General features: G+C 47.3%; 2 protein-coding genes and 1 long non-coding RNA gene across 3 annotated transcripts in view; 1 reads left to right on the top strand and 2 right to left on the bottom strand.

Moving 5' to 3' along the window:
- The window catches only part of LOC148594670 (uncharacterized), a 372,746-nt gene extending 371,572 nt beyond the window's left edge, over positions 1-1,174 (bottom strand). The window contains exon 1 of the long non-coding RNA XR_015913383.1: positions 1,152-1,174. This is a non-coding gene — a long non-coding RNA (uncharacterized LOC148594670). The remainder of the gene's footprint in view (positions 1-1,151) is intronic.
- Positions 1,175-6,374: 5,200 nt separating this feature from the next.
- Positions 6,375-9,182, bottom strand: TOR1AIP2 (torsin 1A interacting protein 2). Its single transcript, XM_088524864.1, has 4 exons — positions 9,085-9,182; positions 8,621-8,938; positions 8,134-8,232; positions 6,375-7,239 (listed from the first exon to the last, which is right to left on the bottom strand). Exons 1-4 carry the CDS (start codon positions 9,092-9,094, stop codon positions 6,473-6,475), a joined length of 1,194 nt encoding a protein of 397 aa, XP_088380990.1. The 5' UTR covers positions 9,095-9,182; the 3' UTR covers positions 6,375-6,472.
- A 5,169-nt stretch (positions 9,183-14,351) lies between these two features.
- LOC104581052 (torsin-1A-interacting protein 1) lies at positions 14,352-21,930 on the top strand. The gene is made up of 6 exons (XM_088524856.1): positions 14,352-14,554; positions 14,868-14,936; positions 17,805-17,924; positions 18,385-18,441; positions 20,077-20,139; positions 21,105-21,930. The coding sequence occupies exons 1-6, from the start codon at positions 14,410-14,412 to the stop codon at positions 21,908-21,910; spliced, it is 1,260 nt and encodes a 419-aa protein (XP_088380982.1). The 5' UTR covers positions 14,352-14,409; the 3' UTR covers positions 21,911-21,930.
- The last annotated feature ends 3,971 nt before the right edge of the window (positions 21,931-25,901 follow it).

Raw genomic sequence — 25,901 nt, 5'->3', positions numbered from 1 at the left:
TGGAGACCGCACAAAAGCCCATAGGGCACCTCTAGCCCAGGGCGCATGGAGTCCCCGTAGGGCCCCCGTGCCCCTGGGCGCACAGAGGCCCCGGGAGGCCGCACAAAAGCCTGTAGGGTCCCGCTGGACCAGGACGCACAGAGGCCCCAGTAGGTTGCACGAAAGCCCCTGGGGACCCGCTGGCCCAGGGAGCACAGAGGCCCCTGGAGGCCATACGAAAACTTGTAGGGGCTACCTGGCCCAGGGTGCACGGAGGCCCTGGGAGACCACACGAAAGCCCATAGGGCCTCTGTGCGGGGCTTACGGGCTTTCGTGTGGCCTCCCAGGGCTCCATGCACCCTGGGCCAGGGGCCACCTACGGGTTTTCGTGCGGCCTCCCGGGGCCTCTGTGCTTCCAAGCACAAGACAGCGCCCTGTCGTCGGCGCCCTGTGGTACCTGCGGTACCTCAGAAGAAGATGACCGTGCTCAACAGGGAGGACGACTAGACAGCACCGCGCAGACTCACGCACTGAGGCGGGGCCCTTGTGAGGTACCTTATCCCTCTGCCACCAATGCCGGGTCACAAGCGCCTCACAGTGACATCAGCCACTCGCCACCAGTTACCCATAAGCTGACCTCGCGCTACGGGCCCGGCTAACAGAGACCGCCTGTGCAAGGCATCACTTCCCCAGCGAGTGCCACGCAGCTGCCCATCTCCCTGCTTACTCAGAGCCACTTACGCCGCACGGTGAGCACAGTGCCCTCGTCTCCTGTCCGGAGCTGCACGGGGGCTCACACGCTGAGTGACACCCGCCTGTGGCTGAGGCAGCTGCTTCCTCCCTTCCCAAGCACATCATGCCTAAGCAGTGTCCTAACGGGGGCCCTCCAGACCTCGCCATGGGAAGGGAGCACAGGGCACAGCTCACGCTCAGCTCCACACTGGCCACAGGGCCACGGGGACAAGGAGAAAGGCCCCTACCTGCTTTATGCACAAGCGCTCACTTCAGACAAGACAAGGCTTCATGGGAACACAGAAGAGAGCAGCAGCCATTGGCAGCGCAGGAAATCAGCAGTGCCCATCAGGGGCACATCACAGAATCACAGAATGGTTAAGACTGGAAGGGACCTCTAGAGATCATATAGTCCAGCCCCCCTGCTCAAGCAGGGTCACCTAGAGCATGTGGCACAGGGTGGCATCCAGGCAGGTTTGAGGATCTCCACAGCAGGAGAGTCCACAGCCTCTCCGGGCAGGCTGTTCCAGGGCTCTGTCCCCCTCACAGTAAAAAAGTTCTTCATGGAGATGGAACTGCCTGTGTTTCAACTTGCACCCATTACCCCTTGTCCCATCACTGCCCACCACCAAGAACAGTTTGGCCCCATCCTCCCTACCTTCTCCCCTCAGGTTTTATACATATTGCTCAGATCCCCTCTCAGTCTTCTCTAGACTAAACAGACCCAGCTTGCTTAGTCTTTCCTCATAAGATAGATGCTCCAGTCCTTTCATTGTCTTTGTCACTCTACGCTGGACTCTCTCTAGAAGTTCCACATCCTTCTTATCCTGAGGAGCCCAGAACTGACACAATACTCTAGGTGCGGCCTCCCCAGAGCTCAGCAGAGGGGGGCAGGATCACCTCCCTCGACCTGCTGGCAACACTCCTCCTGGTGCAGGCCAGGATCACCTTGGCCTTCTTGGCCACAAGGGCACGCTGCTGCCTCATGGTTAACTTGTCAACCAGGACTCCCAGATCCTTCTCTGTGGAGATGCTTCCCAGCAGGTCAACTCACCATCTGTACTGATATCCGGGGTTATTCCTCCACGGGTGCAGGACCCTGCACTTGTCCTTGTTGAACCTCATCAGGTTTCTTTCTGCCCAGCTCTTCAACCTATCTAGGTCCTTCTAAAGGGCAGCACAGCCCTCTGGAGTGTCAGCCACTCCATCCAGTTTGGTATCATCACAATCCTCTGAGCTCTGCCATGCAGCCAGTTCTCAACTCACCTCACTGTGCACTCATCTAACCCACCCATCCAGAGCTTTCCTATGAGGATGTTATGAGAGACTGTGTCAAAAATCAGAGGCAAGAAGAAAAAGTTGAAAGAGGTAGCAAGAGGCAGCTCCAGTTCCCTCAACTTATCTAGTGCTCTAATGGGCAGAGGGGACAGGTGGGTGGGTCAGCCTTCTCGTGAGGCTGCTCAGGGCCATTAGGGCCCATTAGTACCCAAAGGCTCTTCCTCTCCCACTAAGGGAGTCCTCGCACCTGAGAGCAATCTGCTTTCAGAGGGGAGGTGCTGTGGAAGGTCCCAGTCTCAGAACTGTGAGTGGCCTTGAGACTACTGTAAGGGGTCACAGGGAGGGCATCCAGGGTAGGGATGTGTCCCTGAACTGGGACAGGACATTTCTTGGGTAAAAGTGTCTCTGGAAGAGCCTCCTTAGTCTTCTTCTCCCAAAAGGAGACAAGATTTACACACACCGTGTGGCACTGCGCAGCGCTCACTTGTTTATTCAATGCAAATGAGCCCCTTTTGGCTTTTGACACTAGTTGTGGCAGAAACTGCCTTTGTTCACAGCGCCCTTCCCACAGCGGGTGTCCTCCCGTGGTGCGTCACAGACCTCCAGGCATGCACTCTCCCTCGGGCAGAAGCAGCACAGACGCAAGCAGGCAGGTCACGCCGCTGTCCCTGACCTAGGTGCCGTGGGCACTAGCTGCTGACATCACAGAGGTGTCAAGGGGTACTGAGCGTGACATGGAGACCCTCTAGCCAGCGCTTGGCACTCTCACATCCAGAAAGTGGGTGAAAGTGGCTCAGTTTCCAGGCAGGCACAGTGACAAGGAGCCAGGCAAGCCACAGGCACAAAGCACTGCCCAACCGCAGCGCTCCGGGCATCTTGTTGCCCGGGCTGTAACGATAAACAGAGTCCCTAGGGCCCTGTCCCTGCAGCTCCTCCACTCCTGCTCAATTCCACTGCATGGAATTGAGCTTCCTCATTGACCTGGTCCATCTAGACTGTGAGGAGAACCACTTAGGGTACCACCACCTTCAAAGCTGGCAAGCCCCTTACCTTTCTGAGCCGCTGAGCTCCTCAGGAGCTCTGCTCACAGAGGCCCCACGGGGCGGCATGGATGCCAGTAGCTCCCCACTGGCTCCATGCGCATAGAGACCCAGGGGGACCCCACAGAGGTCTGTAGGACCCCCACAGCCCCATGCACATGGAGGCCCTGAAGGGTCACAGCAGGGCCTGTAGGGCCCCCCAGCCCAGCACGCTCGGAGGCTCTGGAGATGGCATGGAGGCCCATAGAGATGGCATGGAGGCCCGTACAGAGGACCTCAGGCATGGCATGGAGGCCCGTAGAGCCCTCTCCGAATCTGTGTGAATGGCCTGCACCAAGGCCCATAGACCCCCCGGACCGGTGCGAACAAAGGCCCCATGAAGCCGCATGGAGGCCTGTAGGTTCCCCCTGGTCTCATGCGCACGGAGGCCTCAGGGGGCTGCACAGAGGACCCTGGGGTCCCCCAGCCCCGTGCACATGGAGGCCCGTGCAGTGGAAGGACATTGAAGTATGAAATACTTGCTTTCTGTATTTCCATAACGTTGTCCGGAGGTCAGTTTAATGGTTGTCATTAAATACTATGCAAACATCAGTACGTTTCATTTTTGGTTGAGTTCAGCAGCATAAGCTGTTGCTTGTGGGTTTATTTTTAGTTTTGCCCTCGTTTTGAAAGCTGTGAATGGTTGCCCCAAACTACAGATGGGAAAAAAAAAAAAAGAGTTTGTTTGGGTTTCTCATAAGAAAAACAAATGTTCACGTTGTTTTCACACCTCTAGCCTTGACTTAAATAGAAGTTTATCTCATATGATGATCTCATTTGCTTAATGAACTAAAATGAATGAGGAAAAAAATGAGAGAATGTATAGGACTCAATCACATTCTGAAAGCTTTTTTTTTTTTCCTCCGCAATCCCATTATTTATTTTTCAATAGAAGTTTTGTGTCAGAAGTAAACAGATGCAAATAGTTTTTTTTTTTTTTTCTTTAAAAGGTCATATGAATGTGTCCATACTCGAATAATTGTCGTAGATGAAGCGTACAGGGATGTGCTCATGCAGCACTGAGTTGCCATTGCACACCTTGTCTATGCATTGCAAATACAGGACATAAAATTGTTAGAGAGACAGCTTTTTAAATACTCATTTCCTTACAGATGTCAACATAACATGATTGATGCTCTGCCAGTTCTTACATCATTGCTAATGCTGAAATGTACAGAGGAGTAAAGGTGCTTTCCAAAGTAGTGTAGAGCAATGAAAGGGAGGAAGGGGATGAAGCAACCAAGTTGGTTCTTGCTCTTATCTTGTACAAAAGCATGTTTTGGGCTGGCCCCTTGTGATGCTGGACTCCAGCAGGCAGCTTTCTTGTCTAGCCCAGTGTTTGTTATCGTTATAACCTGCATGAACCACCTCACACTAGTGCTTAGTTCTGCAGCAGTAACTCAACTCAGTCTGCAATTGGAGATAAACTGAGCAGCAGCCACGGCTGCTCAGTCAGGTCAGGCTGGTGGGTAAAATTCTACCATATGTGGAAAAAAAAAATGGGCAACTGTCCTGGGTTTTGTTGGCATATGATTAACAATGTGAAGAAACAAAATGTCAGTTCTTTGGTCAGAATTTCAACTAGTAACCTGCTCTTCCCTTGTTTCACCCCCTTCTCCAAGTTCGTTGTCCCAGACCCCCCAAGACAGGACAAGGCACGTGGAAGGAAGGAGACAGGCTGTGATTCTAGGCATTGGGGTGAGTGACCATGCCTCAGCTGAGCCCTCAGTGAGGACAGATCAACAAGGCACCATTGGTAGGAGACCCAGTCAAATAAGGGCCTGGTTGCTGTAAGGGGCACTAAAATGTAGCTTTTGAAACACTTGAGTGTTCTTGCTTAGTGTCTTGTTCAACTATAAGCCTTTGCAAGGCCTTGGCCTATGCTGTTTAGATGGAAATAAGTCCTGCTTTGCTATAGCTGCTCCTTCTCTAGCAGGCATGATTGTAGGCACTAGGGGCTGACGTGGGGCTGACTCTTGTGTTATTAAATACCTGCACTTAACCCAGATTTTCCTTGTGTTAGCAGCTCTGCCATAGAACTTTTACAGAAATTTAGTGTGCAGGGGCAACACAGATTATAGGACTTAAATTTCTCTTTGTGGAGCTCAGAAGAGGACATGGAGCTCAGAAGAGGAGGCACGATAAGAAACCAACCTGCTTAGCTGAGGGCTCCTAGTGTTCATGGCAGAGATTTCATCTTTACCAGCTACCATCAGCTCTGCCCTAGCCACCCTTAGACCAGACCAGGGCACCAGCTGCCTGGCAGGAAGGAAAACGTGTCCTTAGTGAGCAGTGACCTGGTGTGCTGTCTCTGTTGTTTGACATAAATGTCTAGATTAATGTCTACATTAATCAGTAAACTTAGTTGGGGAGAGGCAGACAAAAACAGGGAAAGAAAGTTGGGAGGCTGCCAGGCTGCAAAATGGTATGGTCCCAGGGCTAAGTGTAGTGTGTCCGTGCACCCTGGAAAAGTCCTGGTGGGAATCAGTGTCTCATCCGCACGCTCCTTCCCTGGTCCTGAGGACACCCCCAGACTTCTGTGTGCAGCAGAAAAGTGTGGAAATGACTCTCATGGCTTCTGCCCTATGCTCATGCATCAACCTCAAGAGATGGTTGTAGCCTTGTGTTCTCTGACATAAGGGTGATACCACAGGATTCCCCTGTTCAGTCAACTAATTAGGTGCTGACAATCTGAGATAATTTTTAATTGATGTGTGAGGATTTTTGAATTGCAGGTTTGTTTGAACTTGCTATGTTTAGGATCAGGTCTTCATGTGGTACAAGTCAGCCTGTGCAAGTAGTTTTATCAGGACAAACTGGCCATAGCCTGAACTAGCACAAGCTAGGACAGTTCATCAGTCCTGATTTTTCTTTTGGAAGCATGACTTCAAAGTGTTGGCGTGAGGAGATTTGACCTCCCAATGGGTATTCTCAGTCAAAGGGAGGGAAATAGTGTAGGTAAAGGAAATTGTGACACTGGTGTGTTTGGGTGTTAGCAAACAGGAGGCCAGGGAGGAACAGAAGAGCTACTGAGCTGAAATCTCTTTCTGCTGTAATAGTTATATTCTACATTCTGCTCCAAGGACAGTGTTTGCTGAGAGAAATGTACCTGCCAAGTATTTCTCCCTCCTGCCCCCCTGCACAGTGGCAATAATGTCCTCATGTGCAATTAGCAGCTGAAAACGTCAGCTCTCCCTGCCCCTCGGAAGGCAGCATGCAATTTGTTACCTGCAAGGCCTGATTCCCTTCTACCTGTCAAACTCTTCCCAGGGAGGCGAGGAAAAACAAGTAGAAGAGAAATAGCACTGGGGTGTTATAAAGTGAGCGTTGCGCTTGTTTGGGTCTCTGCCTGCCCCGGGGGCCAGGACAGGCCACCCAGCCCTTCCCCAGGGCAGCCCTCGCCTCTAGGGTTTGGTGTGTGGGTGGCAGCCTTCCTCCTCGATGGTCTGGACCGGATGGATGGGGAGGACCAGGTGGGAGATGCGACTCCACAGCCCGCTCAGCTTGTCAGTATCCATGTGGTTGTAGGAGCTGGGGGCACCGGTGTCGGTGAACTTGGCCCAGAGGAAGTCCCGGACTCTCTCCTCCACCTGGGGGAGGCTGATGTGGGGCTCCAGCGTCTCCTCCTCCAGCAGCACAGTCAGCAGCAGGGCTACATCCTTGAACGCAGCGCTTTCATGGTCACAGTATTTGTAGAAGATGAGGGTGGCTCCTGGGGGCAGCGACTCGAAGTGGTGTATCACTGCTGCACGGCCCCCCGCCTGGAAAGCTGAGCTTAGCTCCTTGTCCACCTCCAGCTTGGCCTGGTCACTCTGGAGCCCGGATTTATCCGTGCCATGGATGTGGACTGTGCTGGCATGCAAGGCGGCTGCGTAGGTGTCAGCCACGTGGGCTGAAAGGCACTGCAAGGTCCTCCTGCCTTCGCGCGCGGCCGTGAACATGATGATGGCTGGCTCGCTGTGGTGAGACGCGTTGAGGTGCTTCTGCAGGAACTTGCGCCCCCGAAGCCACAGGTGGGGGCTCTGTCCCGGGAACCTGTCCTGCAGCTCGTTAAACTGGGACACGAAGGCCTCCACTATGGGGTTCGTGGGAACTCGCTGGGACTTGGAGGCCAGGATGCCGAAGCGGTAGATGATGATGACAAACAGTACGAAGAGCACGAGGGCAAGACCTGTTTAAGTGGGAGAGATCCGGGACAGGAAACAGAAGTCAGTTGGAAGGGGTCAGCAGTGATGTTCTGGAAGCAGTTGCGAGGGCTCTCCTTCCCCTCCCCAGCCTCCCCCCTGCCGCTCATAGATGGTTCATTTTGATGTGTTCCAGGGCCCCAGGGCCTGCAAGAGACGTTGTGGGACCCGCACACCAGCCTAGGAGCTATAGCTCCACAAACGGAGTCAAGGCTACGGCTCTGGAGTCCCAGGACACCATTCCTGAAGAGATTAGAGCTGGTCACAAGCTTCTTTCCTTCCTAGCCAATTCTTCTTTAAGGTTTTCTTTGAGGTTTGTGAGTTTTTGCTGCATCTGCCTCCATGTGCAGAGGTGGCTGAGCCAGCAGAGGGTTCCTGGTCTGCCTCCCAGCTATGCTAGTGATAACTGTACTCCTGTCCAGAAAAGGAGGATGTCAAGGGCCAGGCCACAGCGGCTCTTTGCTCCCCACAGCAAAGTGGGATCTCTGTGGATCAGAGCTCTGCCAGCAGGAGTGCAGGGTGCACATTAACCCCATGGCTCCTGCTTGATGTCTTGTGACCGGGGCTGGCGACACTAGGCCCATCAGCTTAGCCTCAGCCCTCCAAGGACATGGTAGTACTGCATTCAAACTAGAGAGCTGCAGTGAAAGCCCTGTTCAAAAGCAGCCTCCAACTGGGCCTCTTTTTAAGAGTATAGTTTGCTTTTCACTTAGAAGCTGTTTCCCTAAAATCCCATGGGCAGTGATTCCCGCAAACCCTCAGAAAAGACTGTGAAGGATCCTGAGAGAGAAGAATAATTAAATGTGCTTCTTTACTTGTTCGTGGAGGATCAGTGCCTTCTGGACGATGAGTAACCCGCAAGGGAAGCTTCTGTTCCTCACCTTTCAGCAAGAAGGGCATTTTAGCCATCTCCTGCTTGGTGTTTTGGGGGGTGACGTTCTGCAGGCAGGATTGAGTCTCTGACTTTTGTGCTGTGTGTCCTGAAGTGAGAGAGGGAAATTTGTCACTCACTGCTGAGGAAGAGGCAAGCGGAGCTGCGATAAGAAAAGCAAAAGGGAGCTTCCAGCTGAGACAGTCGGAAAGAACAGTGATACTGCTTGGAGTACCAGCTCTTCCTGCTTTCTGAGCAAGCAAAGAGGAAGGAACATGCAGAGCCAAGCATGGTTCCATGCCTTTCGAAGCAGGACAGCAAAGAGGAGAGAGACAAGCGTGTTAACTTTGTGCTGAGAAGCAAATACCTCCTTTCCTGTTTGACTCTGGAAAACTGACAACAGGTGCTGGAGATGTCCAGATTACCTTTTTCCAGTGTCTCTGCAAAGTGTAGGCATGTGCAGAGAGGAGCAGCAGCAGTGTGCAACTGTAACTCACCTTCGGTCCCACGTCTGTTCCTTAGCATGCTGTGGGATTCGCTCTCTGGAGTTTCTTGCTCCCTGTGCTCTGGCCCCTCATCTAGGAGGGGGGCACTGGTGCTCTCCTCTGACAACAGGCCACTGGTGACACCTTCTGTGGCTGTCAGACCTGAATGTCCCCTTTCGCTGCCCGAGTGGAGTGACTTGTCTATTGAAAAATCATCTTCCTCTGGTGTGTGGGAGCTCTTGTGTTGCCTGCCTGTCTCCTGGTGCCCATGTGTTTCCTGCTGGACAGGGCTCTCCCCTTTGCTCTCCGTTTTGTCTTGGGCTAGCCTGCCTGTAAGGAATAAAATTCACAGACCTAAGCTCAGTTTCAGCACAAGAAACAACAATCCTTCCTCGTTTTAACTCCTCCCAACAAAGGCCCTGATCATCAGCATTCTGCAAATACCATACAAACATGCAGATGGAGAGAGGACTCACCTCTATCCATGTCATCTTCTGCTTGAGATCTTTCTGAGGCACCATCTCCTGTCTCCCCAGATTCTTCCAATGTCTCTTTGGTTTCTTGCAGGACCTTCTCCTCTTCCGTAGGGCCAGCCAGCTCTGACTCTGTCACCTCCCCCCCATCAGCAGTTGATGATTCGCCCACTGAAGGATCTTTCTCTGGTTTGCAGGAGGTGCCAGGACAGCTGCTTGTCACTTGGTGACCAAGTGTTTCTGGAGGAGTCTCTTCGTGAGCAGGATGCTGTGCTTTGCTCTCCACCTCACTCTGGGCTGGCTCAGCTGTTGGGATCAGAGTTCACAGCTCAGCTATGGATACAGGAGTCAGGAAAACCCACCCCTTTACCACCGTGCAGCAAAAGTTCCAGTCTTTCCATTTCAGAAACATCTATATGGAAACTGCCAAGAAGAGAATTTACTGTGACCAATCACCATCACCAATGAATTGTGCTGCCTCATGCTTTTAAAAAGGATTGATGGGGTCTCTGTATTTGTCCATAATCGTGGCCACACAATGAATGATGACTTTTAGGGATGCATTCCTCTATCCATACTACAACCTGTCCAAGGCTGATAATGTGAAATGCTTTTAATGCACAAACCCCATTAACACTGTGCTACAATATTCTTTAAATGTTAGGTTGTGTCACAACATCTTCTACAGATAGTTATTTTCCTAAGCTGGTAAATTAAATTGATGGATTTAAAGCATTTCTAGATGGATATCGGCCAGAATAGGCAATGTCAATTTGAGTATTTGTCTGAAGAAAAATTAAATGTTAGCTCTCCTTGTGCTCTTCCTCTGTTCCTGTTCTGCAGTGGTTCTGCCAAACAGTTAGGATAAAGTATTGTAGAAACAGCAAATTAAAAGCAAATTATCAGAGGGTAATTCAGCGGAGATTCTGGAACTGAACATCAGCATTTGTAACATATTCTGAATCTTACAAAACTAAACAGTGCAGCTCCTATCTCTCACACTCTTTGCAAAAAGTTAATTGTGAATGATCCTATGGATCAAGCACTATAGTGACAGAAATGATCATGCTGAAATCAGAATAGAGATTGATTGAAGGTGGCAAGGAATTCCCTGCTAATTTGAAAACAGAAAAGTGGCCGCACTTGTTCCATGTCAAGACATGGTGTCATTCAGAGCATGGTTATGTTCATTCTTGTTGATTGTCATGGGAACACCTCCAGACGAATCGGACAGGTCTCATCTGATCGTAGCATCTCAGTATCACTGAAATAACCACATGCAGCAGTAGTAACAAGGCACCAGGAGAACGTAAGCACATGCTAGATGCTGAAATGTGAGGGGCCTGCAAGGTGTTCTGCTATTCAAGCTTGGCACAAAGCATTGCAGCCTTGTCCTGCCTGCTAAGGGAGGCTTCCCATCCATAGAGGATGGAGGAAGGACTTGTTATTTAAGCACCTGCAGATCTGTGGTTTCTGGGCTCTGCAGACTTTGCATCCTGTGCTTGAGCTGAGTTGTATCTGAGGGAAATGTGTGCCTGCCTGCCAGCTCCATGTGAGATACCAGCCTTTAACAGAGCCTCTTCCTCCTCCACGGGTGATGGGAGGGAGTTGCTCTCCAGCCCTGCCACCCGCCAGGCGTAACCCTGCACCGGGGGCCGCTCCTCGGCATCGCCCTCCTGCTGGGTGCTCCCCCGAGACACCATGCACCCCTCCACAACCAGCTTCGCAGGCGGCGCCGCCAAGAGCCGCTCCCATTTCAGAGCCCTGATCTCTGACGTGTCTTGCCTGCAATCCCAGACACCAAGTCTAGGCTTGTTGCAGCTGAGAATCCAAAACTGAAAGTGATTTGTTAACCCTTGTCCTTCAATTAAAAAAAAAAAAAAAAAGCAGCTTGCTTTTTTCTTGGCTTGCGAACAGTTTTTTTTTTCATATTTTCTTTTTTTTTCTTTCTTTTTTTTTGGGTTTCCCTTTTCACTGTTGGAATTTTCTTGTAATGTAGTTTTCTCCTAGCACACGGAGCACGCGTGGGAGTCACTTACCTCCGCAGAGGTCCACCTTTGGGTTCTCCTCCATCTTCCTGCGCTCCTGGAGTTGTGGGCTCTGCTCCCACAGTTTTGTTTCACTTTCTGGTTTGCTCATAAGCAGATTTGTCCCTCCGGTGCTTGCGTGGCTGAGCACATCCTACCCTGCATGCAGACACCATCCCTCTGGGCCTCAGGAATTGCAGTAAGGACTGGAAAACTGATAAGCACAAGCACAGAGCGAGATTGAGTAGAGAAGGAGGCCACTCCCTGCTGCACTTATCTGGCTGTTGGGCGAAGTGACTTTCCTACCCTATCCTCGCGACAGCCACTCTCTACGGAAAGCACCCTGGGATGGGGCTGAGAGAAGCAACGCGGAGTTTCAAGCACAGCTCAGAACCCCCCGGAAGGGGAGTCTCAGAGGAGTCTCTCCGCTCTGGAAGTGGAGACTTCCCCCGCGCTTGTGTTTCTCTGTCGCTGCAGCCCAGAGGTTTTGTGAGCACAGCGCTCACCCGACCACCAGCCAGCGACTGCGAGCAATGGTGAAACACCAGAGAAACTTCCCCAGCCGGGGACCAGCTCCTGCAGATGCTCATGACACACAGGATCTCAGTATCAGAGCCTCTTCTAGCTGAGGGGTCACCTTCCACCACCTGATGCTGTCTCTGTACCCAAGTTTTCTTGCTGACTAAAAAGCTGGGGGTATAAATGCCACTGGGCTCGCGTCCCTCCCGTCCCTCCCCGTGCTGGATCCCGCGCACAGAACAAGGAAGTCAGAGGAGCAAAGGCAGCGGGGGGGTCAGCGCTTACCCGGGCGCTTTGGAGCTGGTCCAGGCGGCAGAGCGGAGCGGAGGGGCGATAAGAGGGGGCTGGCAACGGCCCCGGAGGCCCCAGGCCCGGTGGCTGGCAGGGCACCCGCTCCCCGGCCGCGCACCCTTAACCCTCCGCTGTCAACGTGACAGTGAACTCTGTCCTGCCCGGGCCCGGGCAGGCTGCTGGGAGCTGTAGTTTTCCTTCTTTCCTGCTTTTCCTTAGTGAGCGACGGTGACGTCAGCAAGCGCGGCGCTCTCCCGAGCGTTTTGGAGGCCGCGCGGATTTCTTGCCTGCTGCGGTTGCGCAGTTCCCTTCAGGCAAACTGAACGGCCAGCTTTTTTTTTTCCATGTTAAGTAACGGTGCTGCAGATTTAAATTAATCTCAGCAGGACTGGGGTGCAGCAAAGCTGGGCTGGAGCAATGGTTTTCCACAGAAGTTATAACTGGCCTTGCTGTGTTCACACATGGACAGATCCCTGCCGCCCGATACCCTCCTGGGAACATCTCAAGGGCACCGGTGGCTTGGAGTAGGGCAGGCAGGCCGTAATGCTTCCAAGAGAGTTGTTACTTTGGGCTGGATAGGGAATAGATGTGCTTCTTCATGGGCAATGCTGATCCGCCTGGTTTCCTGCCTCCTGTGGCCCTAGCTGTTCTCCAGCAATGAGGAAAGGCAGGCAGACACTGGGCTGTTAGTGGCCAAGAGGGGACAGAGCCCACGTTCAGCAAGTTCTTTTGTGACAGCCTACCTCTCACAGTAGTGGACTAGAAATCCATGGGCCTGCAGGGAGATTATTTAAGGGGAAGGCAAGAGGAGAACGTTGATGATGTTTGCAGATGCATGAGGATGCTCCATCCAGGTCACTGTGAAGCTCTTGGTTGCTGTCACTCCCCACATCCGCATGGATGCTGAGCCACCAATCACCAACCCTCAGACTTGGCCATCCACACAACTTTCAACCTCCTTAAGAGGTTCCCCAAGCCCATATCTTCTTATTTTCAAAACAAGGTGCTCACAAGTTAATTGGATTATAAAGAACATGTTTTCAAGTTCTGTTTGTCTTTACCTAATTTCACTGTTTACGTAATGTAATCATTTAGCTATGCTCTTTGGAAGCCCCTGAACAGAGTGGTACTGTTTCTGTCTTAATTCCTCAGACATGGGGAGCCACGTCATCCAGCAGGTCTTGATTTGAGTCAGAACAAGCAGTTGTACTTTGAAACCTCCTAATGAGGTATTTATTACACCCTCCTGCATTTTTGCCTTAGCATACATTGCTCAGCATCTACATCATCCCAAGGGAACAACAGCATTTATTCTATTGCTGGTACACAAGATGCATAATGTATATCATAAAAATTTGCTTCCCCTATTGCATAGCATTAACAGCCTTTCTCATGCTGAGAAGTGCATGCACGCAGGCGGGTGACAGGGGCTGAAGGGCATCTCCGTCGCGTGGGGTGATTCCGGCTCACGCATGCCAAGCCCGCACGCGCGTTCCCGGCGTACAGCCCTGCCACAGGAACGCTGCCGCGACGGCAGCGGTGTCGGAGCATTTGGTAGCACCCAGCAGGCAGGTTCAGTGCAGAGGCCGGGTCCTCTCCCCCGATCCTGGTTTCTGGCAGGTGGAAGCGCTGTCGGAAATGCCCTTTTCTTGCCCATTTGCATCCCAACTGCCTGCAGTTAGAAGAGGGAAAATAGTGGGTGTAGAAATACAGTCTCCAGCTACAGCTTCATAGTGGGAGCACTGCCCTAGGCTGGGGTGTGTGCATGGAGACCTGGTGTGGATATCCTGTATGGATATCCAATGTGGATATTCCTGGTGTGGACATCCCTAGCGTGGATATCCAATATGCATTCCCCGTATGGATTATCCCCGGTGCAGATAGATTTGGTGTGGATATCCCAGTACAGACGCCCCCAACACGGATGCCCTTGGTCTGGATATCCGGTGCTAACACTGGGTGTGGACATTCCCAATGCGGATAGCCTCACACGGACACCCCTGGCACAGACATTCCCAGTGCAGATATCCCGCTGCGGACACGCTGCGCCAGGGCTGTCCCCGGTGTGGACACTGCGTGTGGATATTCGCACCGTGGATACTCCCGCACGGGTGCCCCGTCCCTCATATTTTTCGCTGGGGGGCAGCCTCGGGCGCCGGCCCCTCGCGCCGGGCGGCGGCTGCAGCGCGGCCGCTCCCTCAGCGGCGGCGGGAAGGGAAGGGAAGGGCGGGAAAGGCGGGAAGCGGCCGCCATGGCGGCGGCGGGGCCGCTGCACCACGTGACGCCGCGGCGCTCGCTGCGCGCGCGGGCCCCGCGCCATGGCGGCGCGGCGGAAGCGGAGGCGCGCGGTGCCGCCCCCCGCGGCGGCCGGCGGGAAGGGAGACTCGCGGCGACGCCCCCGCCGCGGGACGGCGGCAGCTTCGCTCCGGTGGTGGCGGTGGCGGGCGGCCGAGGCAGGGGGCGACGGCGCCGTGGGGCGACGCGGGGGAGGATGGTGGGGGGCAGCGAGGGGCCGGCGCCGCCGGACGCCACCGAGCTGAAGTGGCGGCGGCGGCGGAAGAGCCCGCGGCTCTCGGCGCCGCCGGCGGAGGAGGCCGAGGCCGAGGCCGGTGACGCTCCCGACGGCGCCCCGCAGGGTGAGCGGCGCGGGCGGGCGCTCGGCGCCCCGCGGTGGAGAGGGCGGCGCGGGCGGGCGCAGCCTCCCGCGGGGGGAAACGGAGCAGCGAATGGCGCCGTTAACGGCCGGGGGAGGCGGTCACCGGTGCGAGGGGGCGCCGGGCCCGGCCTGCTCGCACGGGGGCTACTAACGGTCAAAACGGGGAGGCAGCCTGCAGTGGTGTGGTTCTCTGTGAACAATCTCCTACTTATTAGTCTCTTCGACACTTACTGCTTTATTATCATTATTATTATTATTAAGCTCTTACACCTGTGGTATCTTTCCCGCTTTAGCAAATGAGCATCCCTTCGGAAGCCCGGACTCCTTGACTCGGCCCCCCATCAGGGCATCCAGGGCGGCAGGTAAGCTTGGGCTTCCGACCTGGAGAAGCTGCTGTGCTCACTGCTTTGCCTTGTGAGGATGCTAGGGAAAAACAACAACAACAACAAAAAAAAAAACACCCCTATGAATGTAGTTTATTGGGTTTGAGCACATTTGCTCATCTTGACCCAAACCAGTCATGCAACTATAGGTTTAGAAATCTGTCATTCCATTCTAAATCTGCAAGCAAGTCATCTTCATTTCCTTCCTTTTTCTGTCGCATGATCTGTTGGAGTTAAGCAGGGTTTGGTAATTCCCAGATGGGTGAATTGGGCTAATTCTGACAGACCTCTTGTTACAGCACAGTGTATGGCCTAAAGTACCCAGTACTGTCATTAGACTTTCCTGACAGGGATAAGTAAGAGCTGCCAGCATCATGCTTCAGTTTTAAAAAATTCCAGGAGACATAAAAGAATCTCCTTGAGGAGGAAAGGGAGAGGATGTATATATTTTTGGGGGGGAAAGTAAGATATCAGTAGTTACCCATGTAAAAATAGCAATTATCACAACTAGTTAGTTCATAAATTGTGCTGTTAGCTTTACTGGTGAAAAATGTGGGAAGCAGTTACTCCTAAATGATGGCTGCCATAGCACTAACATGCTTGTCTGGGCTGTCTCATGAGGTATAGTATCTTTTTTTTTTTTTTCTCTGCTGCTGGCATACTGCAAAATGAGGGAATTGAGAGAGATGCCAGGATTTAACATCAGTGAAATTTAATTATATTGGCAATAGGTGTAAAGTTAGAATATTAAGAGACCATAGTGCTTTATACAGCAGTGAAGGAACAGAAGAATGACTTCCGCTCACAGTCCTTTTATTAGTAAGTATAACTTTTTTTTTTTTTTCCTGGAGAATTTAAGGAAGAGCAGTGGGACTGCATGGGGATTTTTGTGAGGACTTTTAGTTTCCAAATGAAAGCAAAACCACAACTCGAAAAACTGGTTTCCAACTCCTGATTTGAGGTTTTAAATATGAATTAGGAAACTCATTTCTAAAGTTTAAAGATCTTAAAAACCATGTCACATGGAAGGCAGCTTCTAGATCATAGAAAATGCGCATTAGTAATCTCTGTTCAGGTAGAATTGTGAAAGGCAGGAGCTAGATGTTTTTGGCACTTGAATTCATGCAGTCTATAGTTTTAATGGAATATAGATGCATATGTGTTACATGCAGTTGCATCTTGGTATTGGAAGAAGACTGGAAGCCATAAGGCTAGGGATGTGCTGGACTTTAGGAGTGGGCAGCTCTAAGTTAAAACAGCAGCTTTATATTTTGGTTTATAGAGCTTTTAGAATTTCATGGTTTTCTGGTCTCTGATTAAACTGGGATATGAAATGGGGATAGATTATTCCCTCTTGACAGGTGTCTGTGCAGAAGGTAGCTGGCAGGTAAATTTAAGGCAGATTCATGAATTCTCTGTAGTTCATTGGGAGGCAGGAATGATCATTTTGATAGTAGGCTCAAGGTCTTGTAATTGCAGTGTTTGTTTTTGAAAGATAAAGTTCATGTACGGAGACTTTTCCCTGGAAGGGGTGCTATGCAGGCAGTCTGCTGCACTAATAGTCTTCCTCCATGCTGGAGATATCCGTGGTTAGTAAATGAAATAGAAATTGCTGATTAACGGGCTATCTTCATGTGTGAAGTAAAGTGGAGTTTGTTTACATCTTTCCTGCTTGCAAAAACTTCCTTTGGGGACGTGCAGAGTACTGACTGATGCAGGGATGGGGAGAGGAATTAGTGTGGAGTGCATGAGTAGCTCTCTAGGTTCAAAGATCTTCTCAACCTTTGATTACCAGTGAACACCACTACTGAAATTCTCATGCAAAGCCTCTGTGTGTGTGTTCTGGAATATGGCTATATTTTTTGGCATTCTTGAAAATTGGGTAAATGGGTTAGTGTTTTTTCTTTTTTCTTTTTTTTAACTCATTGAGAAATTACAATTGCTACAAAGTTGTTTGGGATAGCTTTGAAAATGCAGTATCCCACTTAAGAACTTGCAGATAAGCTAAAAGTCACCGGGACAACAGTAAGTTAAAACTTACTTTTTTGTTTTTTCTTTTTTTCTTCTTTGCGTGCTTCATAACCAGTGGCATGCCAAAGGTGCCAGAATATATTTTAATCAGGTTGTTTTATTTTCTTGAGGCAAAATAGCAAACACTAGGTGGCAAGATGTGTATTGTTTTTCATGTGTGTGGTATAAGAACTATAGGAACATTTTAAGCTACAGGAGAACCCTGTACTGTTAAAGAATGCAAAAAGTGTCCAGTGTGGGTATCACAGAGAGAAAAGCATTATTGATTGTGTTCTTCTGGTTGGGATTTCTTCTGTTTATGCCCTCAGCTTGATGATTTTGTCATAATCTCTGCTCCACAGTTGTGCTGCAGCTTTCATTGCATACCTGGACTTTCTTGTTGTTGCCTTTTTCCCCCCTCTGTGAATCTGGGTAGCTGTGTGGTTGCCCTTTATCCTTTCAAACCTCTTCTCATGGTTTTCCACTTCTGACTTGCTTTCCAGCCCTGACCTTTGCTCTGCAACTCCTGTTGCCTTCCTGGACTTTATTCTTTCTAGATAGTAACATTAACTAAGATGAGTTTTAGTGTCTAAATGGCTGCATATTTTGGGAAGCAAACTAAAGGTATTAATTGTAGTGGAGTTGATTTGCCTCTAAGATTTTTGTTTTGTAGTCACTTTTGGGAATTAAACCCTACAGTGACCTTTGGGAGATCATAACTGGAAAACCATTGGTTTAGTTCATAAATGTCCTAAACAGTGTCTTTTAGTTGTTATTGAAAACAAATACTGTGCAAATACTTTTATACTGACTATGAAAATGCTTTTTTCTCTTCAGATAGTCCTTTAACTTCCTTCATTCCAGAGCAACCGAAAAAGGAAAAGGCAAAGATTTATGACAGCGTTGAACCCAAGAAACCATTAGGGCATCAGTCAGACACTGATACGTTGTTAAAAGGTAACAACAGGGGTTTGGTTGATACCTCTTTCATGACTGTGTATTTTGTCTTCGCTTGGTGCTGATTTGGCTTGAGTTTTGGCTTGTGTATCTTGATCTAAAGGAAAGAAAATCTGAATGAGACTGTTTATAGTAAAAGTTATGTCTATCAACTCATCTTTCAGTTTTGAAAGTAACAAATCTGGTACTTCTTAAGAGAATTCAGTGTTGATGCTGCTAATTCCTCATTCTCTTTATTTTATTTCTTTGCCTTAAAAAAGGGGAAGAAACATTAATGCTTGTTTTTAACTCCTCCTGCAGAGGAGTCTGAAGTTGTCATATGGAGCGGGTTTGCTTTGCTAGTTAAGGTAGATGTGACTACTTCTCTGACATTCTTCTAAAGAATTCACAGAAAGAGCTAAACACATTTGTGGCTTGTCTGTCTTTTTCTAAACTCTTTCCATTTTTGCTTTGGTTTCAGAAAGCAGGGCTGACTTCATTGAGAAAAAGAAAGAGCACCACCTGCCCTCATTACAAAGTAGGTGGAAAAGTAAATACTTAATCTTTGTTTGCCTCTAAATGAAAAGAGAGCTAATAAAAAAGAGCCAGGTGAAAAGGGTCCTTTTCCTTTTCTGTGCTCATATTTTTCTTGTGCCTTGTAACAATTTGCTCAAGAAGGTGGAGACAGAATGGAAGACCCAGGAAGCAGACCTAAATAGATGAATAGATGAGATGGAGACACCAGTGTATATAAAGCCAGATCCTCCTATGAAGCTATTCACCTTGTTGACCCAACAGAAAAGAATCCGCTTTTTTTCTTCTTCCCTTTTGGGGGAAGGGGAGGATTATCAGTTATATGGTTGAGTGAAGAATTTGCAAAGTCACTTGAAATTGTAAGTTTTAGTGTGCCTACAAAAGTGCCACATGGGGGTTAGGCAAGACAGTAATTGGTTTGGTCTGTAAGGAACTTGGATCTAAATAAACAAAGATTCATAGGTAGAGTAGGATCTGTGCTCAGAGCATTTGTTGAAATATATTGTTTACTTTGTGTGAATTACTGATTTTTTTGAACTGTGAAAACCAGTGTCTCTTAAACAGGGTTGCATGCAAAATATTACAGATGGTAATCTGTTAGCTATTAGAACATTTACTTCAGATTAGCTAGTTAGAAGTTCAATTTCTCTGCTCTGTCAAGGGGAAAAATGGCGAATGGAGTAGTTTTGTTGAGCCAGTTAAGCTCTGGCTTTAAACCAGAGCTGCTTTTAGCACCTGAGTGACTATATTCATACAGAAACAGGGTTGTAGCATTTACTTTGGTGTTCTTGAAATAACTGCTGCGGGATGTGATTATCAGTTTATTACTGATAATATTGCTGACAACATCCTCATTGGTCTATATTTTAATGAAGTGCCTTCACTGTTGAACTGGTTGGTGTAGTTCTTGTGTTTGTTTGTTTGTTTGTTTTTCTTAAATTGACTAACTAAATGTAGAAAATGTCCTGACCAGTAATTGCACTGTATGTATTCATACAGGTCTCTTGGAATAAGGAAAGCTGTTCACAACTTTTCTTACGGATAATGTCTCTAGTATCTTGCTGTCTGACCCCATTTAAATAAATAGATCAGGAATATATTTTCAGTTGGAAACTTATATTTTGCTTTAAAAGCATGATTCATCCCAATAGACTGTCAATAAAACAAGTGTCTGACCCCAGCTGGCTGGAGAGATGTGAGACTGTGCCTTTAAAATAACATGGTGCTTTTGCTACTTAAATCTTTCATAGTGCTGTTTTCCTAAAATACACATCATGTGAGCTTCCATTTTCTGTCATCCAACTTCTTGCACAAAATTGAAAACCTGAATCAGGCTGGGGTGCTCCTGTGTAGAAAAACCTGCAAGCTGCCCAGCTTTTGGCAGTCTGACATCTTGGACCTCAGTTCTTACTTGTATAACTCTTGAAGAGCTAAAAGTCATTAGGGGCAATCTGTGGTCAGTTGTAGAATTTAGTAGAGTTTTTGTAGAGTTTAGTATGTAAAAGCATAACGGAGCTACTTCCAACTAAAGTAAAGGAGTTTTGTGATTTCAATGTCCTGTTAAATTCTCTGCTCCAGTGTTGATTAGAACTATTGTCTTATGTATTGCTCTCACGTTCCTCTTTTATTCTCTTAACAGACAGAATTAAATCTCAAGATCGATCCAGGAGTATAGGGAAGGAGTCACAGCCTTCAGCCAAAAGTAAGACTTCTCCTTTCACTTCTGTTTCATGTTTGTATTATGTTTAACCATTTTCTTGCCTGTCCAAGTATTAGATTTCCTGGTAGTTAGTGTTAAACTGAAGATCCTTGCCTGAATGGGTGATTTGTTCCCTAGGGTGCGTGTTTTTAGCACTGAAGAAATAAGTAATGCTTCCACCTGAGTTTAGGTCTTCTATATATAATGCTTACAAATTTCCTGCAAGATTAAAATTGAGGCATGCCTGGTGCTGTTCTTATCTAACAGCTGTTGTTTTGCTGTTCTTCTATAGGTTAGGATATAAAAGGGTGCAAGATTTCCCCCCTCCCCAAAGGAGGCCACAAAGGCCTTTGCCACCAATTTTGTTAGTGGCAGAATTGGTACTTAGACCTCAAAGTACTTCAATAAGTGTTAATTTAACTGTTCAAGTATAAAATCAAATCAAACCATGTGTAGTGTTGAGCTCCAGCATTTAAAATGCAAATACTGCTGCAGAAACCATTTTCATATACTTATTGGGATAGGGAGGAGAAATAGCACCACAGAAACCATCCTGGTGATGCCAGGTTTTATATTGGTCAGCTTAAATGTACAAACAAACCTGACTTTTTTTTCTGAACCATTTTAAGGCTCAGAATTTGTGTTTGATTAAATTAAGTGTAGGTATTGATAAAATCTCAGATGAACTATTCTAGAAAGATGTGCAGTTACCTTGTCATTTCCAGAACTATTTCAAAAATGTTTACTTTTTGATACTGTCACTTCTCTATGTCAATAAAGAAGCTGAAAGCTTTTCTTTTTTTAATTCAAATATCTTCTATATTAAGCTACTATACCGATAGCTCACAATACTGATATGAGTTCAATTGACTTCTCCTGATTTGTCTTATTTTACTCTTGCTTGTTGTCTGAATCATTTCTAAACGCTTTTTTTTTCCCCCCTCCCTATTTGGTCCTCTTTTCTATAGGTGCTGGTGGATTGCAGAGTGGATTTCACAAGGTCTGGACTTGGTTACTGCTTATTCTGTTAATCAGTGTCCCATTGCTTTGGGTGCTGTGGAGTGGAATGCCAAGGTTTCTAGACACAGCTTTGTCAAGTAGAGATATTCAAATTCTGCAAGCATTTCGGGCCCAGATGAAGAAAATCAAAAATACTTATCAAAGTCAGGATCCTAATTTATGGAAGAGAACACACATGTTCCTTGAGAAGCATCTCAATGCTTCCCATCTACATTTGGAGCCAGCAATTTTGCTGTTCACAGCTGGCCAAGAAGCTGAGAAGGCTCTAAAATGCCTAAGTAATGAGATTGCAGATGCTTTGGCCTTCTCCCAGAATGCTACCACAATCAAAATTGACGGGGCAGACAAAGCTGTATTGGACAGCGATGCTGTTAAGTTGGAAGTAGATGATGAGCTCAGCTCTGGGTTCAAAGGAGGCAAGAAGGTAGCAGTGGTGCATCGATTTGAATTACTGCCTGCGGGCTCCACCTTAATCTTTTACAAGTACTGTGACCATGAAAATGCAGCATTTAAGGATGTGGCTCTTCTGCTGACTGTCCTCCTGGATGAACAGTCTCTGAGAAAGAGCCTGACCCTGCAAGAAGTTGAGGAGAAAGTACGAGATTTCCTCTGGACCAAGTTCACCAGTTCAGATGCTCCTACTTCTTATAAGAACATGGACACAGATAAACTGAGCGGACTTTGGAGCCGGATATCTCACCTTGTCTTGCCTGTTTGGCCTGAAAAGGGCCTCCCAGTGGAAGGATGCACATAGGTTGTTAAAGGAAGATCAGGGAAGGAGGAAGATGGAGAATGTGTGTTGTAATGGCTGAACCGGGTGGAAGTTCCTACAGCTGCTGAGGTCAGGCAGCACACAGTGCTCTGTGCGCAAGAAAATCTATCCAATCATCATGGTTGTTTCTGCTAAAGTACTGGGGACTTTCTAAACTCCAAACTGTCAGAAAGGAGCATAGTTCTTGGTAAGCTGCATTTGGTAATGTTTTCAGGTTGAGCACCTGGGGCTGAAATAGAAGTCCCCTACTGCAAATGATGCTTCTGCTTGAAAAGCCATCTACCTTTGGCCTGAGAATCCCTTCTAGTGGCAGAACATGCTGGTATTGAATATGACATGGTAATGGGATGTAAAAACTTTACTTTATCTGACAAATTGCTTTGTTTTCTGCCTGGGACATTTAATGAATTGAAAATGATAGCAAAGTAGTAGGAGTTCAAGCACAAAGTTTTTCTTGGTCCAGTTGACCACAACACGGCTGTTAGCTGTCTCTGGGAACTTCTAGAAAAGGCAAAATTGCCGAAGAGATCTGTGATCTGTAGTGAACCTTTCAGCAAGGACTTTTTTCTTAAATGAGCCTGCCCGAAGCAGTCCTGGAGACTGAGAAATCCTGTACAAAGGATTGCTTGATGTTAGTGGTAAATGTCAGCCAAATAATCCTTCAGCACCGCTATCTCATTGCTGCCAGGAATTTTCTTTGTTAAGTTTTTAAAATCTTAATTTGGGGAAAAAAATTATAAATGTCAGCCCAGTGTGTATATGTGCGCTAAAGACTTGTTCCATCCCCTTTCCACAGACAAAAGTTTAGCAAGACAGAGATTATTTCCCATTTTAATAAGATGACTATTTTTGCATCAAGAGGATTTATTTATTTGTGATACTCATACCTATACTTCTATCAAAATAACCATTTTCATGCGTCTGTATATAACTGGCTGCTTACTATGTGAAATTTTAGTGAAGATCAGATTTGCATTGCTTATATCTTAAAATATATTTTGGGCACATCAAACTAAAAAAAAAAAAAAAACAAGTGCTGTTCCTTTTGTAAATATTGTGGGTAAATGTAAGTGAATTGTAGCACTTCCACATCATTGCTGGTAGTGTATGTTCTTGGTCTGTGTGTGCTCAATTTTCAAGCACATGAAGGAATGTGTGAAGACTGCTCTCAAATTAGGGGAATGTTTTCCCACAACAGCTGAGGGATTAGTGGCTCTTGGATGCATCCTTTATTCACAAGACTCCCCTGAGCTCCCCTGCTGTCAATATCCTTCTGAGGTAGGAGGCTTCTCAGGGTGCTGGAGCTCTACAAGTGGATTTGTTCTGACCACTGAGAGCCAAAACTGTACCGTGCTTTTTATTTTAATGTGAAGAAACAGCAAAGAAACATGGCTGCTGTTCTAGATGCTTAATGATTGCTCAGGAAAGGAGAGATGGCATTTACATTTTAGACATTTCACTGGACAAATGTTTTGCTTTAAAATGTGCTTATTTCTGAGTATATACTGATAGTATACTTGTTTCTATGTTACATAAACTATTTTAGTAATCATTAAAAATAAATTTACTTGTTTTATAACTTGTTTTAATATTTGCCATTTCTGTATTAAGTGGTCAGACTATTTTTGTTTACATGTTTAACACTTTCATTTAACCTTGATCAAATGTAGGCATGGAAAATAATTAGCTTTAGCAACATTTAAAATTTCTTAGGAACTTGAATATGGGACAGATATTGGGGATATTGGATCTTTGTATTTGGTACCATCAGGGCTTCTTTCTAACTGGGCACAATTCAGGCAATTGTAGTAGTTCTGAATTTCCTCTTGCTCGCTGTTCTTGTACTGCTCCTCAGTTCTGGTTTCAGATGAAACTAACACTAAGATACGGTTCACCATTAGCATGGTACAAGTGTCAGCAGCTGGCAAATGAGATTGCTCTGTTCTTGTTCCCCTCTTAAATGTGTGCTCATGTACTTCTACTGTGCCAAATTAGTACACTGTGAGCTGGCTGGAGGGATGGATGTTACTGAAAATTTAGCTCAGGAAAAAAAGATACTTGGCAGAATCAGCAACCACTGAGAAGACTAAGTTGTGACATGAAGGCAAGAGATTCCATGCTTTTATGATAATAAAGCACATAATCCAGGTTATTTTATGTTTTGGAAACTACCCCTCTTAAGAGATTTCTAAGTATGAGAGGTATGTTCCACTATTTAAAGATAAAACAAGAAGGCAACTAGAAAAAGACTTCATTATCTATTTAGTGTTGTGTCAGATTAGAGCTTTATGTTATTTTATGTTAACTCTAGGGAAATTGAAGTGTATTTCCAAATACAGTTTGAGTCTTGGAAAAATAAACTAAAAGCAAGATACTGTATAGCTGTTTTGCCTCATCTGGAGAAGTGGGAACACCCAGGACTAGAAGACCGTACATCTTGCTGAAGAAGCAGGTCCTCTCTGTAGCCTCCTGGAGCTTTCTTCTTAAAAGGCTGTCGTGAGGTGTCTGCAGGTGCGTAATGCAGGTCTCATAAAGTATCTCCTCCTCAGCCAGAGGTGAAGAGTGGTATCTGTGTGTGCTGCTCACAGGCAGCCACTTGCTACCCTGGTTATTGCTTCACTGCTTGCAGCAAAGAGACATTTGAGGAATAACCTTTGGGTAGAAACATTTTGGGGAGCAAAACCAGTTGACCTTCAACTTATAATCAAAATAGTGCAGAGCACTTATTTTCTAGTACTCAGCAAATGAGTTCCTTGAGAGTTTTTCCTGGCAACGTTGTCCCTGTGAGCAGAGGTGTTACTGTAAGGGGGTTTCAAGAGCTTTGAGCTACTTTAACAACATTCCCTTTTCAGACAATAGTCTAGGTGAAAAATTTTGAGAAAGTACAGACAGCCCTCACCAGAAAACAAGAGCCATGATGTACGGCATGCATAGCAAGAAGTTACGAGACTCAAATATATGTATGTGCTGACAGTCTGAAGATAAGGCTTTCCGAGTCTGAAATGTGCTACAAGGAGGAGGACTGGAAAATGTGGTGCCATCCTGATGACAGGAAATTAAGGTGCAGATCACTCCATTGTTTTCAACAGTGAATGCATGTGTTAATGGAAATAGTATACATATATAATAATTTTGGCATGGTATATTGAGGAGTGACAAATCTATTCTCCTCTTTGCTTTTTCTGTGCATCCACTGAGGATCTTGGCCTGCTTGTTCCAAGGTCTAGGAATGAGAATTGAGGTGTTTGCCCTGGTTTCCTGGGGCAGCCAAAATACTCCTCCTGCTACGAGCAGACACTGGGAGTTGGGCAGAGTCGTTGCCCTGGAAGTAGCGATCCAAAGTGGGAGGTGCAGCCGTGGGGCTGCTTCCCTAGGTGCTGCTCTTGCCTTGTGAGGCTGCAGTGTGACAATACCTGCTTCAATTTTAGTAGTAAATGATGTAAAAGGGACCTAGAGTTATGTGCAGCTTCATCTGTTGATACCTTGTCCTTCACACCCTGCTCTGAGTTTCGATGCACGGAGCAAAGAGGAGTTTTGAACGTGCTTAAAAGGTGGGTTTGAAAGACTGATTTTTTTTTTCCTTCTTCACAACAAAAGCACTCTCTCTCTTTTCCATAAATTAAAAAAAAAAGTGTGGATTTGGGATGCCTTTTTGATAAATTGTTCTGAACTGGTAGAAGATTTAGGTCACACTGGGTACAAAAGCCAAACGTTAAGATAGGTGCACGAGTACCTGTTATAAGTGGTATATGCTTAACAGAACATAGCTATACTCATCTGCAGTGCAATTGCCTGCATAATGTATTTAGAAAAACATAAAATTTTGGCAGTATGCAATGATAATGAACAGATTTTGTATTGAGGTCCTGTAGCACAGCTGGAAAACGCTGAGGACAAATTTGGAAATCTGGAGTAAGTGCTATGTAATCAGGCTTTCTATTTTATAATCCCAAATCAAACACAAAACTTTTTT

This window comes from Tinamus guttatus, unplaced genomic scaffold, assembly GCF_059628265.1.
Source record: "Tinamus guttatus ecotype Peru unplaced genomic scaffold, ASM5962826v1 Tinamus_guttatus_pri_ptg000215l, whole genome shotgun sequence".
Classification (NCBI taxonomy): Eukaryota; Metazoa; Chordata; class Aves; order Tinamiformes; family Tinamidae; genus Tinamus; species Tinamus guttatus.
Note: the sequence above shows the minus strand (reverse complement) of the source record. Positions and strands in the feature narration are given on the sequence as shown.

Coding starts and splice junctions, on each gene's coding strand:
- LOC104581052 (XM_088524856.1), top strand. CDS start 14,410: ATGGTGGGGGGCAGCGAGGGGCCGGCGCCGCCGGACGCCACCGAGCTG. Junction 14,937..17,804: donor CAGGGCATCCAGGGCGGCAG/GTAAGCTTGGGC, acceptor TTTTCTCTTCAG/ATAGTCCTTTAACTTCCTTC. Junction 20,140..21,104: donor GTCACAGCCTTCAGCCAAAA/GTAAGACTTCTC, acceptor TCTTTTCTATAG/GTGCTGGTGGATTGCAGAGT.
- TOR1AIP2 (XM_088524864.1), bottom strand. Junction 8,233..8,620: donor GAACAGACGTGGGACCGAAG/GTGAGTTACAGT, acceptor CTCTCACTTCAG/GACACACAGCACAAAAGTCA. Junction 7,240..8,133: donor AATGCCCTTCTTGCTGAAAG/GTGAGGAACAGA, acceptor CCACTTAAACAG/GTCTTGCCCTCGTGCTCTTC.